Source organism: Coffea eugenioides, chromosome 6 (genome assembly GCF_003713205.1).
Source record: "Coffea eugenioides isolate CCC68of chromosome 6, Ceug_1.0, whole genome shotgun sequence".
Taxonomy (NCBI): Eukaryota; Viridiplantae; Streptophyta; class Magnoliopsida; order Gentianales; family Rubiaceae; genus Coffea; species Coffea eugenioides.
This window is the reverse complement of record NC_040040.1, coordinates 52,648,215-52,675,502: the sequence shown is the minus strand read 5'-3', so window position 1 is coordinate 52,675,502 and position 27,288 is coordinate 52,648,215. Positions and strand designations below refer to the sequence as shown.

The 27,288-nt window shown below is 36.0% G+C and overlaps 2 protein-coding genes across 2 annotated transcripts; one reads left to right on the top strand and one right to left on the bottom strand.

Moving 5' to 3' along the window:
- Positions 1-1,746: 1,746 nt before the first annotated feature.
- On the bottom strand, positions 1,747-3,189 carry LOC113773033 (zeatin O-glucosyltransferase-like). Its single transcript, XM_027317550.1, has one exon. The coding sequence runs from the start codon at positions 3,187-3,189 to the stop codon at positions 1,747-1,749; it is 1,443 nt and encodes a 480-aa protein (XP_027173351.1).
- Positions 3,190-23,854: 20,665 nt separating this feature from the next.
- On the top strand, positions 23,855-27,055 carry LOC113774421 (receptor-like protein 40). The gene has a single exon (XM_027318960.1). The coding sequence runs from the start codon at positions 23,855-23,857 to the stop codon at positions 27,053-27,055; it is 3,201 nt and encodes a 1,066-aa protein (XP_027174761.1).
- The last annotated feature ends 233 nt before the right edge of the window (positions 27,056-27,288 follow it).

Sequence of the window (27,288 nt, the reverse complement as noted above, 5' to 3'; positions counted from 1 at the left end):
AATTTTAACTGAATTAATAGTTATTGGATCTTAAGGAAACAAAAAAGAATTAAAACATGTTGTTTATGAAGGAGAAATAGCAATATAATAAAAAGTGGGACAGAGAGTGGCACAGGATATGAGACAGAAGATCGGTTGCGGTTTTGAAGATCATTTGCGTGATTCTCTTTTTAAATTCAAAGCTTTCATGAAACCATGCAATAATTTATATCCATGACTTCAAATAGGATATGTAATTCAAATAAAATTTTCAATGCCTTTTTCCTATTAAAAAAACTTTGTTGCACCAGATCCTGCCACCTAGAGGTTGTAAGGAAATGAATTTGTTGCACCAGATCCATAGCAAAAGCCTTTGGTATAAATTAAAATAATTAAGTAAATCTCATGAGCAGAGGTATGTGTTTAATTAGTTGATCGCAATAAAATTAAAGAACTCATCAAGCAGCAGTATTATTGAGAATTTATTGTAATTGGTTTTAACTTCATATCGTACGTTCCTTGTTAGTTAATTGTGCTCCTGATTCATAAACATAAGTACACTAGTAATAGTTCACGTACTTTGCACGTGGTTATATTAATCCAAATATAGTATCTCTTAGATATAAATTTTTAATTTTTTTGGTGAAATTTGATTGTTTACCTGATAACAGAATGTTTATAGTTTTAATTTTTTAACTAATTAGTGCTACAAAGACTATCTAATTATGAACTCTATGATCTATTAATTTTGAATTTACTTTGATTTTTGGAATTCATTTTGTGCTTTTTGGTAAATTATGGATTCAACTTTGATAAACAATTCTTAGTACGGTTATGTTTCACCAAAGTTGTTATATACTCACAATATTTTATAATTAAATCATAATATTATTTTTAATATTGTAGAAAAGATATTGTTAAATAGAAAATACACGTATACATGTCAAGTACGAGCCGAGTACATAAAATTCATAATTATTAGCAAAATAAAGACTTAAACCATAAAATCAATTTCTGAAGGGTATTAGAGTAAATAAATTGGCTTGTTAGATTTTGTTATTCTAATTATTTTCACCACACTCACCCTTCCTTTACCCCTTGGAAAGCTTGTTGACTAGCGGTAGTCTAGATGTGCCTTTTTTTTTTACTTAAAAATAAAACCCATGGTTAAGTTTTTGATAAAATCAATGAATTGTAACAGTTGAAAAATTTTGTATCAACATTTTGAATGTTATTTTTTCATTGCTAAGACAAACGAAATGTAATTGTATAATTAGAATGAATTAATTATTTAAGAATAAGATATATGAACCATGCTATTATCTAACTTTGCATGAACATTTAATTTTTCTACCTTATATTTTTGCAGTTGGACTTACCAATTTTTTTTTTTGAAAATTTGAATTGAATAATGTGAGATGCATTGTTGAATTTGGATTATTTAAATTTTTCTAAGTGTTAGTCATGAGGCTAGTAAAGAATGTAAATGATTTATATTGATTAATCATCTTAGATTGGCTATGTAGTTGTCAATTGACATTTAATTGATAGAAAGAGTTAGATTCTTTTGTTTTTGTTTTTCTTTTAGTATTTCTTCAAATTGATAAAAAGCACATAATTATATATCTATCTCTTGATATTCATATCAAGATTTTCCAAATGAATGTGAACTTTTTTTTCTTATATATTTATCTTTTATTCCAAGAGCATCTATTTAGTAATAGATATTAATAGATAGATAGATAGATAGATAACCAATCTACCAATCTATCTACGAATATGAGCAATGAAAGAATCCATCTCCAAGCGACTAACACCACCTTCCGTAACAGACCCCTTAATAGTTTTGCTCAATTCTTTAGCCCTTTGCCTCATCTCCTCTCCTTCTGCAGAATTCATCAATCTTCTCACAGCATTTTCAATAGTAACAGAAGTCACAGGTTCATCTCGCCGCGACCAGTCCCTTACTGGTAGGCCAATCTTCAGCAGCTTTTCCATCAGGACAGCGTTCCACGGCTGGTCAGTATGCATAGGCCATGCTGCCTCTGGCACTCCCATGCTAATGCTTTCCATGCACGAGTTCCAGCCGCAATGACTCATGAAACCACCAGTTGATGAATGTGCAAGAACCTCCAACTGCGGTGCCCACTCCCTCACAACTATACCTCTCCCTTCAATGCTCTCTTCAAAGCCTTCAAGCAACTTAGCCCTTCTAACCTCCCCTTCAAAAATATCTCCTTTATCTGCATCCCTGAGTACCCATATGAACTTCTGCCCGCTTTTCTCCAATCCAATAGCGATCTCCACGGCTTCTTCATCTGATAATGAAGTTGTTGAACCAAAAGAGACAAAAATAATAGAGTCCTGGGCTTGCTTGTCAAGCCACTCCAAGCAATAGTGTCTCTTGTTGGAGTTTTTCAGCCCATCTATTATTACAACTGGATTGAGGGGACCAACAGCCCATTGCTTGTCATTATCAATTATACTGGTTTTTGTTAAGAGATCAAGGTAGGGACCCTCTATCTCTCTGCACGTATTCAGCAGGTATCCAGAGATAATTGGTTTGGAATCCAGTTGCAATTTTATAAATTCCATCATCTCTGGAGGCGTGCAACCTTCGTTGGATGGAAGAACTTTGAGTAGTTCGAGTAGTTCAGGCTCGGCGAGTGTAGGTTTCCCTTCTAGTTCCCAAATGAATGCGTAGCCATAGAAGGCCGAGAAGATACTAAAGCTGTATGACTCCACATTTGGAATCAAATGCGCATCCTGGATGACATATGACATGGCAGAGTCATAAATAACTACCAATCTTTTTGTTGCTCTTGAAAGTTGCTCCAAAAGTGCGTAAACTGGCTCGCGAAGTTTGATCGATGCATTAAACAATGGCACGAGTTGAACGGGGAATTTTGTCCGGGCGTTTGGATTGGGCGGAGGAGTTTCGTAACAAGGGATAGAAAATTCGTGAAAATTGATGTTAGAAATGACAAGAGGATCCCAACCTTGGACGCGAACCTTTGCCTGGCGGATATGGGTGGCCAGGCCAATGTAGTAAACGGGTATGTTATGGGAGGAAATGAGGCAGGAGAGATGGAGGAGTGGATTGAGATGGCCTTGTGCTGGAAGCGGAACCGTGACCACAGTCACTGGAGTTTGTTGAATACTCCTAGTATTATGGCCTTGGTTTGGGTTTTGGCTTTGGACAAGGGCCATTTCCTTCGAAAGATTTGGGAACTGGCAGTCGTGGACAGCTCTTGACTGTCAGCTGGCTAAGATTTCTTTTGGTCTTTGTGGAATCATGGTAGGATTTTTTTGGTCTTATAGAGATGAAAGATGAAAGCTAGGGACGTAGGATTCCTAGTTGAAGTAGGATATCTTTTTCCACTCTGACCCCTTGGGTTTGTGAATGGCATGCAAAATTTGAATTTTGAATTTTGAATTTTGGATGGCAAAATTGAAAAGTTAATCCAATTATTCATATCAACAGTCATTTTTGAATTTTTAAAGCAGTTCAACCACATATGGGATCCTCTGTTTGGATTTTATTGTATACTATAAAAATTTTTAAAAAGTACTCTAAAAGTTACTTTAAAAGGTATTTTAAATTTTTTTAATGTTTAAAAAATATTTCAAAATATATTTTAAAAACTCTACTACTCTTAAATATGCCAAAATATTTTCTAAAAATATCCCAAAATATACTCTAAAAACTCTGCTACAGTTTTATTTTTCAAAAACACCCTAAAAAACAACTAATCTTAGTTTCACTTACTAATACTGCTAATGTGGCACATAACATTGAATGCATATTCAGGGGATGTTTGATAAATGTTTGGACAGGAAAGTGGAACCACGTAGTTTTGCATTGTAGACTGTATGTAATAATTAGGCACGAAGACAAAAGTTTCAAACCAAGATTTAGAAGCTTTTTTCCAACTCTGTGCCTTAGACCAAAGACACAGATCAAGAGTCTCTGCAATCACCAATCGCAATTGTATGGTACAATGTAGACAACAAGACAAGGGATATAAACACTAATACAATAAATATAGATATTAAGACAATAATATGCAAAAAACACAACAAATTTTAGCACTGCCTCAAAATTGGGTCCCCAAATCAATTTCATCCATCCAATTTCAAGTTGAGAACATTCCTACCATTAAATGCACCATACAATCCAACCTGCAATTGTATGAACCCTATCCCCAAAGACACATCTTGACTAAATTTTGCCTTGAACAGGCTTGCATAGATTTTGGATCAATTGGTTTCCATTATGTGCACTCCAATCGCGAGTGCTATAAGCAGACTGGGAAAACTTCCTCTATTTCCTTCAGTTATAAATTTTTAAGATAGCTGAAAACTAGGTAAAAAAGTAAGGTATATCAACTAAACTAGAATGCTATATAAAATCGTAATATTCATTTGAGGAATGAAGTTTAAGTAGCAATTGATTTAAAGTAATTAAGTTCGGTGTACGGCGTTTTAATTTTATCTCTGTTCCCCTTCCTTTTAGATGTTTAGTTTTGAATTCTCGTGATTGACAAGCCTAATAATTATCAAGGCAAAAAAAATTAAAAATAATGAAAGGAAAATGATAAATACTTGTTGGTAATGTTATAAACCAATAGTGCAAGTTTTTTTTTTTTTTTTAGTGTAAGCGAGATGACTAGAACCCGAAACCTCTTGCTTAATTACACTCCCTCCCCCAATAGTGCAATTTCAGTTTGCATACTTGATATTTTAATTAGCAAATGTATTATTTGCGTGCAAGATGTTTCAACCAGCTATTTTGTTAGATGGGAGATTTGTAACCTTACCTCCATAACTTAGCCCTAGTTTCAATCAGTTCCTCTAAAATGGCTTCAAATAAACTATTCTGTAAGCCCTTCTTTCGTGTCAAGATCAGGGTACTAAAAGGAAATGAATTAAATTAAACTAGGTTTTCTTTGCGTACTTGAGAAATTTTACAACTAGCTAGTTTGGCAGGTCCGAGCGAGATTTATAAATTTAGCTCCATATATAATGGTTAATGGTGGCGCTGCATTAAATGAAATAAATAAATATTAATTGTGTGCCCCTCTTTCATGTCATTTTTTGTGGTACTCCATTAAAAATGAAATAAGCCAGTGCCACAAGTTGCTAGACCTGGAGATATATAGCTTTAGCTCCGTAGTCATGTAAAGTTCCAATTAATTCCTATTTTGGCGTTTCAAATAAGTTTATGGTGCTACATCGAAATGACAAACCATCAATAAGGTTTCATTTGCATATACTAATATGCGTACGTAATATTTCAACTGACTAGTTCTTTTCCCAGATGGGCGATTGATAGCTTTAACTCCATAAGTTTGGCATTTGTTTCAATTAGTCTGGATAGAATGTTTAGGAATAAATTATTTTGTGTGCTCTTCTTTCATGTCAACCTTATGGTACTACAATGAAATGAATTAAAACCAATAGTATATATTTTGTTTGCATATTTGAAAGTATTTCATCTAGCTAGTTTGGCAGATTTGAAAATTATAGTTTTAGCTATATATCTGATGGTCCAAGGCACTGCATTAAATGAACAAGTAATAAATAATTGTATACGCCCCTCTGGCATGTCATGTTTATAATACTGCATTAAAATGAAATTAGGCAATACCATATGTTGCTAGACTTGAAAATTTATAGCTTTAACTCCACAAGCGTGCACTAGTTCCTAGTAATCCCTTTTTTATGGTTTCAAATAAGCTCAAGGGGATACATTGAACGTGAAAAACCATTGACATAGGTTTAATAATTTGCATATGCTGATATGCATACTTACCATTTCATCTAACTAGTTATTTCGCTCGATGGGAGATTGATAGTTTTAGGTTCATAAATTTGGCACTAGTTTCAATCTGTCCTTTTAGAATGCTCTGAAATAAATTACAATAGGTAGGGGTGTGAATCGGAATCAAAATCAGTAATTCGAAACTTTGAAATCCGAATTTTTTGAAATTTTGGCATCAGAATTTTCAACTGAATTCGATTTCGAATTCACCAACTCCAAATTTGATTTCGTTCTGAATTCACCGAATTTAGGAACATAAAAATTATTATTATTATATAAATGTTATATTACATATATATATTATATATATGAAAAATGAATTTGAAATTGAAATAGAAAATTTGAATTCCGATTTCAAATGGTGAATTCGAAATCGGAATTTCCTATTTGAAAAATTCCATTACCGAATTCAAACTAAATTCGCATAATTTGAAATCGAAAAACCCGACTTCAGTCCCGAATTCCGAATTATTGATTTCGAAAATTTTGAATTCGATCGATAAATCGAAATTTTCGATTTTGCACACTCCTAACAATAGGAGTGTCAAACTTATGGCATCACAATGAAATGAATTAAAACCAGTAATATAGGTTTTATTTGCATACTTGAAGCATTTCAACTAGCTGGCTTGACAGATTTTCAAGATTATAGCTTTAGCTCCATATATGATGGATATGGCAGGGGTGGCCAAAAAATCCGACCCATCCGAAACCCGACAACCGATCCGAACAGATCCGAAAAATAGGATATCCGATCTGATTTTTCTTGGCGGGCCAGATGCGGGTCGGGTACCCCGCAAAAACGGATACGGATCAGCAAAATAAAAACCCGCGGGTACCCGACCCGCAGGGTATATTATATAAATATTAAAAAAATAAGGGTTTATTATATAATTTTATAATTTTTAATCCTAAGTGTAAGTAAAGTGTTTCACAACCTCATATTTTAATCTCATATGATCCGCCTCTCCTCATCTTGTCTAAAAAAAGTGAATATTCTTGGTGAAACTTGAACCAAATGAATAAAACAAAGAAAAATTTGTGAAACTCTATCATAAAAATTGTTCATCCATTTCATCCTTTTTCATTTTTATTCTACTTCCATCGATCTTTTCTGCAAATTTTTTATCAATTCAATCAAAAATTTGTGTTTGGAGCTCCAATTTTCTGTTAGCTAGATAATTAAAACATTTGTGTCTTTCATTTATTTATTTATTTTATTGCAATTGTGTCTCTTAAATTTGTTTCCTTTATTTTAGTGCAAGAAATTTATTTTTCTTTTTCATCACCTTTAATGCAACAAGGTCTATTCCAAAGATGTAAGAAAGTTGGGGAAAATTTTTCAAGATTATTTTGGTTATACTTTCTTCAAAAATTGTTAGCTCTGTTCAATTCTTTTCCAAACTTGATTCCACAATCGACTCATTTTGGATGCAATCTTGTACCATAATATCCTTAAGGAAGTTGGAAAAGTTGTCATATATTTATTATTCTTGTGTTTGTTACGTTGTAAAAGGATGAAATGCGTGAGAATGGTGATGTACTCAAAATTATCATAAAACTTCGTTTTATCCTTGTGTTTGTTATACTTGAAAAAGTTGCCATATACTTATTATCCTTGTGTTTGTTATGTTATAGAAGGATGAAATGCGTGAGAATGGTGATGTACTCAAAATTATCATAAAATTTCGCTTTATCTATTAGATATTATAATTCTAATATGTACTAAATTTATGAAATCGGTTTGATTATTGGATGAAATGTGTGAAAATGGTGATGCATGGATTTTGATTATAATATCTCTACCAATGTTAATTGGAAAGCATACACTTTTTTAATGGAAAACATGTTGATATTAAGTGAAAAATAATTTTTTATTGAAAAATAGTTTTTTTTTTGTAGGGGCGGGTACCCTATGACCCGTCCCTTTTTTTCGGGTACCTAAATAGCGGGTACCCGAAAATATTAGAAGCGGGTTAGGGTCGAAAAATGGCTGATCCGATATTTTAGGGTCGAGTCAGCCAAATCTTGTTAGGGGCGGGTACCCTACCCGTGCCCAACCCTATATGGCACTTCTATCAATGAAATAAGTAATAAATAATTGTGAACGCCCCCTCTTGCACGGCATGTTATGGTACTGCATTAAAACAAAATAAGCCAATACCATGGGTTACTAGTTTTGAGTAATCCCTTTGTTATGGTTTCAAATAAGTTAAAAAGTTACAACATTGAAATGAAAAACCATTACCCTCAAAAAAAAATGAAAAACCATTTACATAGGCTTCATTTGCATATGCTAATATGCTTACTGTATTTCATCTAACTAGTTATTTTGTTTGATGGGAGAATGACAGATTTAGCTCCACAAGTTTGGCACTAGATTTTGTTAAGCCTTCGTAATAATAGTTATGGTACTACGTTGAAATTAGGCGTGTCAATAAGTAGAGTATGGATTGCATCCATTTGATATAGATTCAAACCCATTAAACAAATTCATACCCAGACTTAGAACCTTATAGGTCTGAAAAAGTAAATTCAAACCCGAACCCTCATGGATTTAGATATCCAATGTGTATCCATGAATATTTTTCAGAACATATAGTAAAGAACTAAACGAAAATTATTTTGAAAATATATAGAGTTCAAAAATAACATAAATACCATCTGATTTTAATTTTCAAATAATAAAATTACATTCAAGATGTTGAATGCAATATTATAAACTCAAAGAAATAACTATTGTCAACTAAAACTATTTATTTTCAAAGTTTCATTTGCATCTACATTCAATATTTCATTTGTTTACTTTTACTTTTTCACCTTTTCCTAAAACGGTTTGTATCAGTTACAATGACTTAGAATATTATATTATTTTATAAATTTATTGATATATATATATATAATTTATGCATGGGTTTGGTTAATGTCGGATATGGATCTAGATTTGGGTTTGGATTATAGAAAATTAAATCATACCCGAACCCATGACTCTCTTGTAGGGTCTGAATTTGAGTAAACTCTAGGTTTGACAAATTAAACCAAACCCTTTCACATATGTTAGGTCTGTATTGAATTTAAATAAGATCTGACCCATTGACATGCCTAATTGAAATGAAACAAATTAGTAGGTAGACGATACTGTCACAGCAAAAATTTTCGTGTCAAAGCAAACTGCCTTAAAAGTCCCAAATGCCCTTCACTACCTGTAGTCAAAATTTCTATGTTCTACGACCCACCAAAACACACACACTTCCTCGCTCTCTCCTCCCCTGTTGGGGAACCTAGGCCTGCAAACGAGCAGCTCGAGTCGAGTTCGAGCTGGCCGCAAAATATTAAACTTGAGCTCGAGTGTATATATTTATTTATTTATTTATTTATTTTAATAATAAAATTACATATATATCCTTAATATTTAATTATTTATTAAGAAAAAATAATATTTTATTTAATTTTTAAAAATAAAAATAATTATTTTTAATTTTTTGATCTCGAGCCCGAGTTTCAAAATTGTCAGCTCATCGAGACTTGGCTCGATTAGACCAAAGTTCGACTCGATTCGATTCGTTTGCAGCCCTAGGGAACCTCTCCTCCTTTAGTATCATCTTCCTTTCTCCTCCACTTAATTTACACAATAAAGAACCCTAGACTCTCTCCATTGCAAAATTGCAGCGAGGTTCCTAAATAATTTCCAATACCCAAACTTTCGTGAAACCCCAAAATTTTTTGCTCGAAAACAAAGTAGTAGTCCAAGGTACGCTTACACTCTTCTTACAACCCCAGCCCAAATCTTAGATGCATCAAGAATTCGTAATTTGTCATCATCAAATAATTTCTAGATCCAACACTCACATACTTTAATTGCTGTACAGGAGATTCTGTTCGCAATCTTGTTTTATCTCCAAGAACCCACAACAATTGCTGAGAATATGGATGCCAAGGATGACAAATGGCTAAACTAATCTCGATACATGGCATTCTGGATGGAGAAGGATGACTGATGGAGGAATTAGTTTTTTGGTAATGCAAGTGTTTGGGCATATCTAGTAGGGCTACACACAAGTTAAGCCGCTTGCGAGAAATTCGAGTCAAAACTCGACTCGATTTCGATCAACGTCGAGCTTGAACTCGAGTTCAAAGATTTCAATTCGTTAGCTTGCAAACCAACTTGATTATATATATATATATTGTCGCGCCTTGTTTTTGAAATAAAACAGAAAGTGTTTAAAAAATGAGTTTTTGATTTTTAAAAATAAAGAAGAAGGGCCTAAAATAGAACTTAGAGAATGCGATGGTTTGGATCCAAAATATTAGTCTAAAAAAGATTTTTATAGAGAAAAAAAAAGTAGAATCGCCACTTGGTATTGAGTTTAAGTGTACCAAATCACTCAAAATATATTTTTAATGAAAAAATAAATAAACCCTTTTTAGACTACTCCAAATCTTTAAAAACAAAAGAAAATTGAGTTTGGAAGTCACGGTTGAAAAAAGGGAAGACAAAGATTTAATCGACTCAAATCTAAGGCACCCTTCAATCTAGCCAAGACTAGTTGCAAGATTTAGTCAAAATTTTTCCTAATCTAACATATAAAACTTATTACATTTGAATGCTTCTGTATGGATGCAAACCTATACCTAGAGGGTATCGGCAGGGATGAAATGTCTCTTTAAAACTTAATTGGTACCAATCACATTAATTGCGAAGCCTAAGAATGATTCTTTGAAGAGGTCACAAGAAATGCAAAATATGAGACTCAAAAAAAGAAAAATATGATATATATGTGTGTGTGTGTGTGTGTGTGTGTCCTAGAAGGGAGGTATGCAACATAATTGGTGCGGGAAGCGAAAATTCGTGACACAATTTTCCTTCTTACAGAGGGAGATAAGAGCGTGCTAAGTCTAAAGAACCATACTCGCTTATTCTCCATATTCGGAGAGTGACTCTCTTAGTCTAATCAAGCAAATTGACTAAATGATCTAAATGAAATACAAGTTTAAATGGTATGATTTGCACATATAGGGATGAAGGGATTAATATAGAGGATATTCAATGCAAATGGAAATAACTTAAAAATGAAAAAACGCATAAAATACAATAAATGTCATACAAAGTGTGAATCTAGCGCGCAAATAGCCTAAAAGGACTAGCATTAGATCAGCCCATTTCTAAAAATTCTCACTAGCGTTGGACTAGTGGGAAATCAGGAGAAAAAATCATAACTAGCATTGGATTAGTATGGTGACATCATACACTCATTATAAATAAACAAATAAATAAAGCAAATAACACATAAAGCATAGAGAGCACATAACACGTAAGCATAATATTTAGATGCAAAACCCTAAGAAAGCGAAAAATTATATAAGCACACAAACACACAAGTATGCTAGCAAATAAAACCTAACTATTACATTTGGAAACCCTAGCTACAATCTAAAAGGGGGATTTTGAAAATAATACACCCGTCTATTATATTTATCTAACTAATTACATTTTTAACAAAATTAAAATCTATCTATTACATGACCTATCTAAATACATTTTCTTGGGCAAAAGGGTGAAACCTATCTATTACAATTTGGCATTCAAATGCCTTCCAAGTAAGCATCTAAATTAAATAAATGAAAGTTTAAAATGAGTAAATAAAAGAAAAAGTACTCAAAACATGCAATCACACATAAAAACACATAGCAACACATAAAAAAAATTAAAAAAATAATAGAAGGTACCTTCCTTGAAGTAGTGGCTAAATGAGGTAGAGTTTGCCTTATTTATACTCCAAAATCAACAAAATGATCAAGGTACCAATTTAATTGATAACACTTTAAAAGAAAATATAAACATATAGCAAATTCACCTTATTATTTTTAAGAAATGTGAATAAACATAAAATCCCTAAAAAATACAAATTTTGTAAATGAAGCATGATTTACAATTTAAAGAAGATAAGCAATTGTAATTAAGAAATAATAAAAATTAAGGATCTAATTGCAAAAATTGAGAAGTTTTTGAGGTCAACTTATAATTCTCAAAAATAGCGTCAAAATTGAATAAAAAGTAAAGTTTAGGGATCAAAATGTAATTAAATTAAGGACCTAAGTAAAAAAAATTCAAAATTTAGGGACACAATGAAATTACTCAAAAGAATAGGGTTTGTTTCTGATTTTACTTAGAAAAACAACCTTGGGCCATATTTTGGGGCAAAACTCTTCAGCCCAATACAAATGACCGGATTATTTTGTTAAAAAGAACGGATCAACCCAACTTATTTTTTGCTTCTTAAAACCAAATAAAAAATGTAGGGCTTGAATCTCAAAACCCATGCACAAACCCAAAATAAAATAAATTCTTGGTCCAATTCTTTAGTCCAAGAACATGTTCCATTAAACATTTACAACTCAAATGAATCTAACATAACAAAACAAAACCTGTTGTAAAACTAATAAAATAACAAGATGTAGGATAAAATAAAACAGAGAGAAGTAGACAAATGTAATAAACCCTTCTTTCTTATTCGCCCCAAAGACGATCAAAAACTCACATCTATTTATAGATACACTTAATATAATGAAACTAAAAGATTAACCTAGAGGGGTTACAAAATTAATTATATAGGGAGATCAAACCGTCATCCATACTCTTTTATCTTTGGACGGATTCAATAGACATTTTAATGGATATTCATTACCATTTAATTGTTTCATAACAAAACAAAAATAAAAGGAACATAAATAAAGAGAAAATTGGCAAGAATTTTCCGAGGGATATGAAGAAATTCCGGCCAAGTTGGCCTGAATCTCACCGGAACACCTTTTTGCAAACTCTTGAGGCCAGATCTTTTCATTTACATGAAAATCATGACATTATAAATTCAACAAAACATCAAACAAGATTCGAAAGATAACACAATCACATAAAAATGAAGATCTAAACTCCTTGAACATAAGCTTCCATGAACACATTCAAATCTTTACATGAATGTCGAATCAAACAAGGAAAAGTTGTGGAAATACCTGAGGATGCTTCCGGACCAGATCAAAACCAGAAAAACACGAATGGAAAGAGATTTGTTGAAGCTTCTAGCGTGCACCAGCAAAGACGAAGCAGCGATTTTAGGGCTAAATTCGAATGATTTCTAGACGTTTTTTTCTAGAAAATTTCTAAACAAAACTTCCTCTACTAAGTTCTTAGATTGTGAGGAAATCGAGAGCTCCTTAAATGAAGCTGTATCAAAGGAGAAAATCTGGTCGCAACAGAGCTGAACAATTAGCCTTTTCTCAACAAAATTTCCAGAAATTTTTCTTTTTCTCTCTCGTTTTTCCTTTTCTTTTCTTTTCTCTCTTTTCCTGCCGTTTCCTTACTTCGCCCTCCCTTCCAGCAACATTTTTTCTTTCTTTTTAAATGACACTAAACTGCCAAACCCTCATCTCATTGGTGAGGATGAAGTAGGTTTTTGTGTCAGGGACTGAGTGGCATAATCAGGAATTGGGAAGAATACAGCCCTGGCGAGCTGAAGAAGATTGGGGAAAAAGAGGGAGAAGAAGGAGGAGAGGAAGGGGAAACCTCAGAGAGAGGGAGAGAGATCGGAAAGAGAGAGAAAGGAGCCAAAGAGGGAAAATGATAATTCTGTTATTATGCTTACATGGATTCTCTCTCCAATCGGCTTTATACAATTCAGCTGAAATAACCTCCCTAACTAACTCAGCTACCAATCGCGTGTTCCTATAACAACTCTTACATTTGCTAAACGACACCGTCCTACTTAAATCTCATATTACTTCATTTGCTCCATACGTCATCGTTTCTTGCCTTACATTTTTGTTGGCCTGACAATGCCTCCCGCAAAAGAAAAGTCTTGTCCTCAAGACTGGAAATGAGGAAATTGCGCAAGGATGAAGTCCTTATCCTCCCATGAAGCTTCTTCAGCTCCCAGTTGGCTCTATTTGATTAAAAACTGAACGACTGGTTGTCCATTACACACAATAGCTCTCCTCTGCAAGATAGCTTCTGGTTGTAAGGGACATTGGTCAGCACTGTCAAACTCAGGCAGGTTATTTGACACCTGCTGCACTGGTCCAATCTTCTTCTTCAATAGTGAGACGTGGAACACGGGGTGTATTCTGGCCCCCGCAGGTAACTTGAGGCGGTATGCCACGGATCCCACCTTAGCTTCTACCTGGAAGGGTCCATAAAATCTGGCAGCCAATTTGAGACATTTTCTGATGGCGACTGACTATTGCCTATAAGGTTGCAGCTTAAGGAAAACCCAGTCCCCTACTTCGAAAGAACGTTCTGTTCGCTGCTGATCCGCAAAAAACTTCATCCTATGCTGAGCTTTAGTCAGGTGATCACGAATGCTACTAGAGATTCGTATCCTTTCCTGAAGAAGTTGAGCTGCTGCAGGTATCATCGTATCTAAGTAGGGACCCAATGGCAAAGGCACAGGTTTATAGCCATATAAGGCCTCAAATGGAGTTAACTGCAGACTAGAGTGGTAGGATGAGTTGTACCACCATTCTGCCATTGCCAACCACTTACTCCAAAGTTTGGGAAATTCGCCAGTCATACATCTGAGGTAAGACTCAACACATTGATTCAATCTCTTACTTTGTCCGTCAGTTTGAGGATGATAGGCTGAGCTGTAATGCAACTCAGTTCCCATCATCTTGAACAACTCTTTCCAGAAAGTGCTGGTGAAGACCCTGTCTCTATCAGAGACAATGGACTCTGGTAGACCATGCAGTCTGAAGATGCCGTCTAGGAAATGTTGAGCTACCTGCCTAGCAGTGAATGGATGAGCTAAAGCTATGAAGTGTCCCACCTTGGTGAACCTATCAATGACCACCAGTATGGTGTCATACCCCTGTGAATTTGGTAAGCTCTCTATAAAGTCCATGGTCAGGTGAGTCCAAGCCATCTGTGGAACAGGCAGTGGTTGCAGCAGACCTGGAGCATGTACGTGCTCAGCCTTGTACCTCTGGCAAGTGCCACAGGCTTGTATAAACTGAATAACATCCTGTTTCATGGAAGGCCAATAGAAAAGGGATTTAATTCTTTGCCAGCACCCCCTCTGTCCTGAATGCCCTCCCACAGCAGAAGAGTGTAGGGTCTGAATGATCTTGCCCCTTAAGCCAGTAGTAGCTCCCACATAGATCCTACCTTTGTACTTAAGCAAGTCATTACTCCACTCATACCTTGGTTGCGAAGTAGGGTCCAGTAATAACTGAGCAATAATGTCCTTGCATCGGTCATCTGTTGAATAGCTCTCCTGAAGTTCTTGCATCCAACTTGGCTTGACTACTGACAGCGCTAGACATGATGCTGTAGCAGTAGAATCCCCCTGCTTACTTCCCTGCAGCCTGGAAAGGGCATCTGCCACCTTGTTTTCCACCCCTTTTTTATATTGGATCTCATAGTCTAGGCCTAACAACTTGGTCAACCACTTGTGTTGTAGTGCAGTTGTGAGTTTCTGATCCAACAGATATTTTAATGACTGATGATCAGTTTTGATAACAAAATGGTATCCCACCAAGTAGTGCCTCCATTTGGTGACTGCCATAACCAAAGCTAGTAATTCTTTTTCATAAGCTGACAATCCCAGATTCCTTGGAGACAAGGCCTTGCTTAAAAAAGTGATAGGATGGCCCTCCTGCATTAAGACTGCCCCAATACCACCCCCACTTGCATCTATTTCAATAGTGAAAGGCTTCTGGAAATCTGGTAACTTCAGGACAGGAGCCGTACACATTATGTGTTTTAAAGTGCAGAAGGCCTCTTGAGCTTCTGGATTCCATGTAAAGTTGTCCTTTTTAAGAAGTTCAGTGAGAGGTTTGCATACAACCCCATAGTGTCTGATAAATCTCCTGTAGTAGCCTGTCAATCCCAAAAATCCCCTCAGTTCCTTCACTGATCTGGGGATTGGCCAGTCCATAATGCTGTCAACTTTGGATCTGTCCATAGACACCCCTTCTTCTGTTATAGTGTGGCCAAGGTAATCCACTGTCTGCTGGGCAAATGAGCATTTTGATCGTTTGGGAAACAACTTATGTTCCCTCAGAACTGATAGCACTGTCTGCAAATGCTGTAGATGCAACTCCAATGTAGGACTATAGACTAAAATGTCATCAAAGAAGACTAGGACAAATTTCCTCAGGTATGGCTGAAATACTTGGTTCATAAGAGCTTGAAATGTAGCTGGGGCGTTAGTCAACCCAAAAGGCATTACTAGAAACGCATAGTGGCCACAATGCGTCTGGAAAGCAGTTTTATACGTGTCCTTGGGTTTAACTCTGATTTGGTGATATCCTGAGGTGAGATCCAGCTTGGACTTATACCTGGATCCTGCCAGTTTATTGAGCAGCTCATCCACATTGGGAATAGGGTACCTATCCTTTATAGTCATCTCATTTAACCTTCTGTAATCTACACAGAAACGCCAAGTTCCATCTTTCTTCTTCACCAGCAAAACTGGTGAAGCAAAGGACTGTTACTGTGAATTATTATTCCATGCTGCAGCATGTCTTTAACTTGTTGTTCAATTTCCCCCTTTTGAGAGTGAGGGTATCTATAGGGCTTCATCTTGAAAGGCTGACACTCAGGCTTTAATGGAATTTCATGGTCTATTCCTCTTGATGGAGGTAATTCAGTAGGGGTTTCAAAAACATCTGCAAACTCATCAATGACATCCTGAATTCCTGCAGGAACCACAGTCTCTTGGACCGTGTCCCCCTGTCCCAATCTCATGTTCATGCAGAGTTGCCTTTTATACTCTATGAAAGTCCTCAAGTCATTTCCTCTAATGAGGTCTAAATCACAGTCTTCAGCCTGCCCTTGCAAGTGTACAGCTTCCCCTTGATCTTGCAAGGAGATAGTCAATTTGTGAAAATCAAAAGTTATAGGACTAAACTGAGTCATCCAATCTACCCCAAGTATTATATCCCAGCCACTCAAATCCATCACCTTAAGGTCATAACAGAATCTGTGTTGGTTAATTCCCCAAACTACCTTAGGACATATTGCTTTGCTTGTTACACAGGCCCCATTTCCCACAATTACAGAAAAAGATTAACCACCTGGTATGGTATGTCAAATGCAATTACCTTCTCGCTGCTCATGTAGCTGTCTGAGCTGCCTGTGTCCACTAAAATCAGCATTTCCTCTCCATCAAGCCTCCCTACCAATGTTATGGTCTTCCTCTTGAGAGCCTCAGATAAAGTGTGCAAGGACATCTCCATCACCTCACTAGGATTGCCTGTAGCCTCATCCTGTTCTCCTACTGCATCTTCAAAGTCAGATTCCTCCTCCTCCTCACTAATCATGAAGTTTAAATGGCTGAACTTGCACTGATGGCCCTGTCCATACTTCTCCCCGCATTTGAAACAGAGGCCATGGTTCCTTCTATACTGTATTTCCTGCACAGAAATCCTCCTGGATTCCGAATCTGCAGGTGAAACTGGTCTGCCTTTAAAATGAGTATTTTTAAATGAATTAATTGGAGGCATCCTGTAGTGTGAGTTGTGATTCAGCTGTTGAGAGGAACTTCTTGACATTCCAAATCTGTTTTCTGAGCTTACTTTCACATTTTCCTTGGGATTCCTGTACTGTAGACTCAATGCATTCTCTTGTAACATAGCTAAGTCAAAAGCCTCAGATAAGGATGTAGGTCTTAGCATCTTAATCATAGTCTTAATTTCCTCTTTCAGTCCACTCACAAAACTTGATATGAAATAAGCCTCACTCAGATGTGGATTCCTTACTGTCATCAATACCTTGAGCTCCTCAAACTTTTCCTGATACTCTTCGACCTTCCCCCTTTGATGCAATTTATTGAATTCCTCCACCACATCCTTCCCTGCCTGATAACCAAATCGTTTACACAGTAATTCCTCAAACATTTCCCAGGTTATCTCAGGTCTCTCTGCTTCACTCCCTGGAACCACCTGTCCGCCCTCCCTTCCAAGTACATCTCTATCACTTCTACCCTTTGTTCTTCCAGAATTTGGTAATTCACACAGTACTTATGGCACTTCCTGATCCAGTCTCTCGGATTGTCCCCAGAAAACAAAGGCAAGTCAATCTTGGGAGGATTAGGAATTAGAATCTTGCCTGACTCTTTCCTCTCATTCCTGATACCTTCACCTCCTAACTGTAGCCTCTGATTGGGTGGTGGTGTCGGTAAGAGTGGTGGTTGATCACTTAGGGTTCTTCCAGCTTCAGTACAGGTCTTCTCTCTCTCCGTCATCAACTTAATGAGAGTACTGACCTCCTATTTCATTCCTGTCACTAATCCTTCCATCCGCTTGTTGTTTTCCTCCAGTTCAGCTCAAAGCTCGTTGCGTAGCTGTTGCTGCTGGTGGTGCGATGTTTGCAGACCTTCGATCACTTCTTGAAGCTTGGATTCTTGCTTCTTGATCTGCTCTTCCAGTGTTTTGAATCTGGTACTCTCCGCCATTTATTGCTCAGTTCCGAGGATTCGACAAGCTCTGATACCACTTGTCAGGGACTGAGTGGCATAATCAGGAATTGGGAAGAATACAGCCCTGGCGAGCTAAAGAAGATTGGGGAAAAAGAGGGAGAAGAAGGAGGAGAGGAAGGAGAAACCTCAGAGAGAGGGAGAGAGATCGGAAAGAGAGAGAAAGGAGCCAAAGAGGGAAAATGATAATTCTGTTATTATGCTTACATGGATTCTCTCTCCAATCGGCTTTATACAATTCAGCTGAAATAACCTCCCTAACTAACTCAGCTACCAATCGCGTGTTCCTATAACAACTCTTACATTTGCTAAACGACACCGTCCTACTTAAATCTCATATTACTTCATTTGCTCCATACGTCATCGTTTCTTGCCTTACATTTTTGTTGGCCTGACATTTTGCTGGTTTCTTTTGGGCCATTTGACGGCCTTTTCTAGATATTTCTTAATGATTCCCCTAAAAGGTGAGGTGGCTCTTTGTACTGGTATGCTTAGGGTAAAAGAAAGGGAAGAAAAATTCGATTTGATACCTCAAAAATTGCTGCCAGCTTAATGTCGATTTTCTATTTTTTCTGGAGAGGAAGATGAAGTGCACGCGCACGTGAGGATTTTTTTTTTTTTTGTTTTTGAAACTACATTTTCAGTTTCATTTTCTTTCTTTTCTTTTCCTTCATTTTCCTACAAAAACCGGCCAAACAAAATGATTTTATTTATATAAGAATAAAAAGTAAAAAAAATAAAGATCAAAATTTTTGGTGTCTACATATATTTTTTTATTTTAATAGTGAAATTACATATATATATATTTCTAATATTTTACTATTTGTTAAGAAAAATTATTATTTTATTCATTTTTTAAAAATAAAATAATTATTTTTTATTTTTTGAAGCTCGATCTCGAGCTCAAACTCGATTTAAATTTGAGTTGAATTCGAGTTCGACCTTTACATTGAGACCTTGTCGAATTAGAGTTGGAGCTCGAGTTTGATAAAATTAAGTCGAGACTCGGTTTGATTAGATCAAATGTCAACTCGATTCAGCTTGTTTGTAGCCCTAGGTCCCAGGAACGGAACTAGAAATTTTAATTTGAGTGGGGCAAAATGCATATAAATATAAACTTTTGAATTAACATAAAATTGGGGGAGGGGGGGATAGTATAAAATACATAGGAGCTTTTCAAAATTTCCAAAATTCTAAGAAGAGAAAATAAAAATATCCCCGCCCTGTAGTTCTGTCCTTGGTGGGTCCTAGAAGGTTAATTGGAATTTTAGACAAAAGTGGAATGTGACCAGAATATGAGAAATGTGCTAGAGTTAATTAGAAAATAAGTGGCCATGTAAGAATCAGATAAGTCTAAGCTCTAAACAAATGGTCTTCAAACCTATTTTCTAGTCTTGGATGCTTTCACGGATTTATTATTTTATTATCCTGTGTTAATAACTACATAGTATTTTCCCTGTTTCTATAAATTAAGTTTATCCACCATTTGATACGTTTTCCCACTCTACTATGATAAGCATGGATGAGAATACGAGTCTCCATTTATTTGTCAAGTCTTACTTTTTACAAATACTTATAATGCATAATGTAAATAAGAATTTTCAGAATTAGAGTGTAATGAATGGCTAACTTAAAGTGCATAAAAGAGGAACAAAATTCTGCATTCTGAAATTGCGCTAAATCTTAATTATTGGACTTAAATTTCCATGTTCCCTAAAAAGTTATGATAGTACCTTTTATTTGTCCAGCTAAATTATAGTATTCTTAAAAGTAATCTATATATTCTTTTATTCTTGAGCAGCCCCTAGAGGCATGAAAGTATTCAAACGTGGTTAGCTCAAGTTTCAAACTGCATACACTACACTAAAGAGATAGATTTTTTTTCTCTATTTTTACTTTTTTTGGGTGCCGTGAAGAAATTTACAATCAATTTAAACTTGCAAGATCTGAGACCAATATCATTTTGCAATCAAGTCATAGATGAAGTCTTCTTATATGGACAAATATGGCACTATCTTAAGGTCAAATTTAATCTACTTTGATAAGTAGAAAGGTAATTACTTAGCCGAAACTAATTAATTAAGAAGAAGAAAAGCAAGAGAGATAGAAAGACTGGCACCAACAGGTAGGGGTGTCAACGGGCCGGGTCCGGGCCGGAATTCATTATTCCGGACCCGGACCCGAATTACTATGCCGGATCCGGATCCGACCCGTTTACCCGACGGGTCTTTTATTCTATGTTCCGGATCCGGATCCGGCGGGTCCCGGATCCGGATCCGGGTCTACCCGAACAAATTTACCAAATTTTATAATTTCTAATAAAAATGAGAAAAAAATATATTTGTAAACTAATTTCTAACTAATGCAAAGAAAAAATCAAATAAGAAAAGAAATCAAAATTAACTTTATTAAAATACATCACCCTAATCAAATTATATTGATAAATATATATTTTTTAAATTATTAATTCATTTATATCCGGATCCGGGTCTAATACGGGTCGGAATACTATATTCCGTATCCGACCCATTTTTTGTTTGACAAAACGGATCCGGATCCGGATCCGGGAAACGGTATTAAATCCCTACCCATACCCGCAATAATTTCACGGATCCGGTCCGGATCCGGGTCTAGACCCGACCCGTTGACAGGCCTACCAACAGGAGTATCAGTCGCATAGAGTAAATTTTCCCTTGAAAATTCTGCAAACTTACTTAGAAAAGGACTAGGAGTCAATTTTAGTTATGGACTAGAGCAGTCAACTGCTACTGCTTACCTGAATAAGAATTCTTATCATGGTATTCCGGGTGGGGAAGGATGAACCGATGGAGGAAATACTGGATTTGTTTGGATACAAATTTTATTTGCAAAAAAATAAAGGAACATTTTATGTGCATCACAACCACATTTTTTAATTATTTTTTTTTATATTCTCAATCATCTTTTCATTTCATATACATCATATCATAAAAAAAAAAATCTCCTTGCTAAATACATTCAATGATTTGGTAAGTGGTGACGGGAAGTTTAATTTATAGCCACGAAGAAATAAAAAGTCGGATGGATGGTGGGTTAAGTGGATTTTTTGACAAAAATCAGAATAAATTATAAAATGAGAAGCCAAGTAAACTCTTGAAACATAGTCTTCAAATCTAGATTTCTACTCTTGGATCCTTTCACGACTTTATTGTCCTACGCTAATAACTATATTCTCTCCAGTGTCCCGTAAAGATAGGGCTAAATTACTTATAATCCCCTGTGATTTTACATGGTATCAGATAATTTTCATAAAGTTTCAAAATAGCCACATAACTCCCCTATAATTTTATGTACAGTGAAAAATGGACAGAATTCATAATCAGTTATAGCGTTTATACCAAATGCGCTCTAAAAGTATGTGGGGTAAAATCTTAATCTCCATGAAACCCCTTGTGATTTGTATAAATATCTACTTTTTCCCCCCTATAATTTTTACATCTATTCACATAATTTATCCCCTATAATTTTTGCATCCCCCCCCCCCCACCATACTTTATACAAGGTAGTTAAGCCGTCAATTGACTTAACATTTAAATAAGTGCACTATTAACGTTTCAACTAACGACGTTACATAGATTATTTTTCGTGAAGTTTTCACTTTACAGAAAATCATAAGGAGTGAAGTGAACATTTTGAAACATTAGGGGGTCATGGGGCAATAGACGAAATCACAAGGGATCATATGCAATTTACCCTAAAGATAGACCCGCTTTTCTTTTATTCTTATTTCAAATTACAGGCCTATTCCATTTCTAAAGAGTAGTTGGCGTATGAATTTACTATTATACCCATAATTAATGTGCATCTTAATTAGCAATCAATGTGCATCTTAACTTTGTTAGAAAAATTAATCTAACTTATTATCTTCCTAAAATACCCTTACATCAAACGGAGTATGAATAATTAGCTTTACATTAAACAGGTTATACTTAATAATAACCTACATTAAATAAGGGCATTTTAGATAAGTTACAAGTTAATTACATTTTTCAATTAGAAAATGGACTATAATTTGAGATAGATGAAAAAAGAAAAGAAATTTATCAAAATGGGATGGAGGGAGTATTAACGGAAGGGCATATAAGAAAAGTAGCAAGTAAAACATGATTGCATTAGTTACCCTTCTTAATCTGTGTGTAAGTGGAAGTGAGCATATCTTTATGAGAAGGAGGGAATATTTCTTTGGTTGTTCTTACAAAGTTTCTCCACCCTTTCCCACCTTTTCCCATCCTATTATGATTAATTTGTTGGGCGAGAATATGAGTTTCCATTTATTTATCAAGTCTTGCTTTTACAAATACTTATAATGCAATAATGCATGACGTAAAGAAGAATTTTCAGAATTAAAATGTAACGAATTGGCTAACTTAAATTGCGTACGTGTTAATATCTGCATTCAGAACTTGTAATAAATCTTATCGAACTAAAATTTTCATGTAGAACTACGAGTAAAAAGTTATGATAGTACATTTTATTTGTCCAGATAAATAATTATTATATTCTAAAAAAATGATCTATATTCTTTAATTGTTTGCATCACATTAAGTTTAACTTCGGCAGCACCTAGAGACATGAAACAATTCAAACGTGTATATAGCTCAATCAGGGGCGGAGCCAGAAAAAAATTTTAGTGGGGGCAAAAATAACATCAAAATTTTTTATCTACTCTTTTTCTAATTTTTTAAGCAAAAAAATAATAAATTCACCAACAAGTATAAATGGGGGAAGAAAGAAGAGCCGTCGGTTGTGAAGGGAAAATGGGGACCAGAGGAGGAAAGGGAATTGGGGAGTGGGGACCAAAAGAAAAGACTGATATAATTGGTACTTGGCTCTGTTGGGAGAAAAAATGGGAGACCAGGGGGAGGAAAGTGAATGATATAAAATTTGTGATCTATTTTTTCACATTTGTTCTAAAAAAACTCTGGGGGCACCTTTACGATTATATCAAAATTGTATAACTATTATACAAATTTGAGGGGAGGCAGTGGGGGCCCATGCCTCCAGTGCCCCCACCTTAAATCCGCCCCTGAGCTCAATTTTCAAACTGCATAGACTACATTCAAGAGATAGATTTTTTTTTCCCTCTATCTTTTTATTTTTTTGGTGGCAAGAGGTATTTTACAATCAATTTAAAGTTATAACCCCTAAAACTATCATCATTTTTCCATGAAGTCATAAATGATGTCTTCTGATATGGACAAAGATGGCAGTGTCTTGAGGTCAAATTTAGTCTACTTCAAAAAGTATATTGCATAGACTTGTTAATAAGTGGAAAAGTAGGAAAGACAGAAAGACTGGCTCTAACAGATGGAGACAATGTTCTACAAACTTGCATAGAAAAGGAGTAGGAGTCAATTTTTGTTGTGGACTAGAGCTGTCTACTGCTACAGCTTATCTGAATAAGAATTCTTACCAAGTCTTTAAACGATGGAGAAATCGTTGTTTGACTTGGTCAGCAGCTTTGTCCTGAATCCTGATGATTCTTGAATCCATTGAAATAATTATACAGTTCTCAGTTGTGATCTGCTAACAAAAATTTCTAATGGCAAAGCCACCTTTCTTATTGCTTTTCTTGATGTTCTTTTCCCAAATCTTAACTTGTATCATCACTGTTGGTGCTTTTGGCAAATGTCTCAGTGATCAAAGGTTAACTTTGCTTCAGTTCAGGGACGGCCTGCTGTTCGATTCAACACTTTCGAACAAGCTGGTGCACTGGAATCAGAGTGGTGACTGTTGCAGCTGGGGTGGAGTGGCATGTGATGTTGTTGGCCATGTTATCAGCCTGGAGCTAGATAATGAGACAATATCAGTAAAAAATGAAGATTGGAAAAGCCTTTTCACTCTCCGACATCTTGAGAGACTAAATCTGGGTGACAATAACTTTGATTCTGTCGAAATCCCTGAGGAACTTTCTAACCTCACAAGGTTGAAGTGTCTAAACTTGTCAAATACTGGTTTCACCGGGCAGATTCCACTTGGTCTGTCGAGAATGAAGAGCTTGGTTACTCTTGATCTCTCCAACCGTTTACTAGACCGGAGAATACAAACAGAGAATATTCCGGGAGGTTTAAAAGCGTTGTTTAACAATCTAACCGAGCTGAGAGAACTTTATCTTGACAGTGTCAATATTTCAGCTGAAGGGAGCTTGTGGTGCGATGTTTTCTCATCTTTGTCTAAGCTACAAGTTCTGAGTTTAACTAGCTGTCACCTCTCAGGTCCTATAACCTCTTCCCTTCTTGATCTTAGTTCGCTAACCACCCTCACACTCGATAACAACAATCTCTCAACCGTAGTTCCCGAATTCTTCTCAAGCTTCACAAATTTGACTTCTTTGAGTGTTGTCTCTTGTAATTTAATGGGGAAATTTCCGGAGAAGATTTTTCAGTTACCAACACTGCAGCGTGTATTGTTGTCAGACAATCCCTTTCTCAGGGGAAGTTTGCCAGAGTTTCCCAACCAGGGGTCCTTCACCGAGATCATCCTCAGTGAGACAAACTTTTCAGGTTCTTTACCAGACTCTATCGGAAACCTTCAAGCGTTGTCTAGGATAGATTTGTGGACTTCCAATTTCAGCGGACCAATTCCTGCCAATTTGTCGAATCTTGAAAATGTGGTCTACCTTGACTTATCATATAACAAGTTCAATGGTTCTGTTCCATCATTCCAGATGTCCAAGAAGCTCGTGCATGTAGACCTGTCCCATAATTCTTTTACTGGTCCTGTTCCTTTCGCCCAATATGCAGATCTCAGAGATCTTGAATCCATTAACTTGGGGTATAATTCCCTGACAGGGAACATTCCCTTGTCTCTGTTTACTCTCCCGTCCTTGCAGAAACTCCAACTTTCTAATAACAAGTTTGATGGTCTGATGAACGAAATTCCCAATGCTAGCTCCTCTTTACTTGATGTACTGGATCTCAGTAGCAACTATCTTGGAGGATCCATTCCAAAGTTCATTTTTGAACTCAAAAGGCTTTCTGTCCTCTCACTTTCATGGAACACTTTTAGTGGAACTGTAAGTCTAGAAATGTTCCAGGGGCTCCCTCAACTTTCTGAACTTGACCTTTCTTACAACAATTTGTCAATAGATGCAAGTAGCAATACAGGTACAAGCTTATCCTCATTTCCACAATTGTCTGTACTGATGTTGGCTTCTTGTAATCTGAAAATTTTCCCTGATGTAATAAAGAATCAATCCGGAACGTTCAATTTAGACCTATCATTGAACCATATCACAGGGCAGATTCCAAACTGGATTTGGGATGTTGGAGGAGGATATCTTGGGCAGCTAAACCTTTCTTTCAATCTTTTAGCAGAAATTCAAAAGCCGTACACCATTCCTTCTGCTCTCCTTGTGCTAGACTTACATGCCAATCAGCTCAGGGGTGAAATACCCACTCCACCGCTGCAATTCATATATCTAGACTACTCTAGCAACAATTTTAACACATCTATTCCACCCAACATAGGTGATTACTTGTCCAATGCTGTTTTCCTTTCTCTTTCAAATAATAGCATCACTGGAGCTATCCCTGAATCCATATGCAATGCAACTTATATAGAAGTTCTTGATTTGTCTAAAAATGCCCTGAGTGGTAAATTACCAGCTTGTCTTCTAGGAATGGAGGATCTTGGGGTACTAAACCTAGGGGAAAATAACCTTCACGGTCTGATTCCTAATACATTCCCAGACAAATGTGGCCTAAGAACCTTAGACCTCAGGATGAATGCCCTTGAAGGGAAGATACCAAGATCGTTGCAAAATTGCAAACAGTTACAAGTTCTCAATGTTGGGAAAAATAAAATGGAAGACATATTTCCATGCATGTTGATGAAAGCAACAGATTTGCAAGTCCTTGTTCTGCGATCCAACAGGTTTCAAGGTGAAACTGTCTGTCCTCGGTACAATCACAGTTGGAAAAGTCTTCAAATTTTGGACATTGCTCACAACAACTTTAGTGGTGCTTTGTCCCCAAAACACTTCTTCAATTGGAGAGTAATGATGACTGAGGAAGATAATGAAGCAAAGTACCTGCAATTTGGCTTCATGGAACTCAGTAACTTATATTACAAGGATGCTGTGACACTGACTATTAAAGGGCTTGAACTCGAGCTTGTTAAGATTCTGAGAGTGTACAAAGTTATTGATTTCTCAGGCAATAAATTCCACGGGCAGATACCGATGACAATTGGAGAACTCAAACAACTTTACATTCTCAACTTATCTCACAATTCCCTCACTGGCATGATTCCAGAAGCAATCGGAAACTGCACTCAGCTTGGTGTATTAGACCTCTCAATGAACCAGCTAACCGGGATGATTCCGGTAAAGCTTGCAGGCCTTACATTTCTTTCATTTTTGAACCTGTCCTATAACCAGTTGTCAGGAGAAATCCCAGTTGGCCGCCAACTCCAAACATTCACAGATGCTTCCTTTTATGGAAACAGAGGTCTCTGCGGATTTCCCCTAAGCATAAGCTGCAACAAGTCAGAAGCCAATGGATTGTCATGGATAAATGCATCATTCGAGTCTGAGAGGGACTCTTCCAGGAATGAGATTGAGTGGGAGTACGTTAGTGCTGCCTTGGGATTTAGTGTAGGGTTAGGAATCATTTCCTGGCTGAACTTTTCTAGTCCAAGATGGTGGGAAAAGTTTATTGCACTTGTCCTTCAACTCCTCCTGAGGATTCTGCATCGGCAGGTCAGACAAAAGTACTGCAGGACTCCAATTCGGAGACTTTAGGACTTATCAATGCTTTCATAAAGTTTCATTGGCTTGTTTTGTAATAGTAGTGTGCAATAAATTATTAATAATTTTTATTTTTTGCATTTCTTTCACTAATTTTAAAAATATAAATTGTTGTGATGAGTTGATGTGACTTATTTCATGCCAGATTTTAATGCGGAAACTCGAATATCAGCTTTTCCAATTTCCAGCATCATCTTTAACCTACTTTTTACACCAAAAAAAAAATT

What these genes read in the sequence shown, in the direction of transcription:
- LOC113773033 (XM_027317550.1), bottom strand. Translation starts at nt 3,189, where the DNA reads ATGGCCCTTGTCCAAAGCCAAAACCCAAACCAAGGCCATAATACTAGG.
- LOC113774421 (XM_027318960.1), top strand. Translation starts at nt 23,855, where the DNA reads ATGGCAAAGCCACCTTTCTTATTGCTTTTCTTGATGTTCTTTTCCCAA.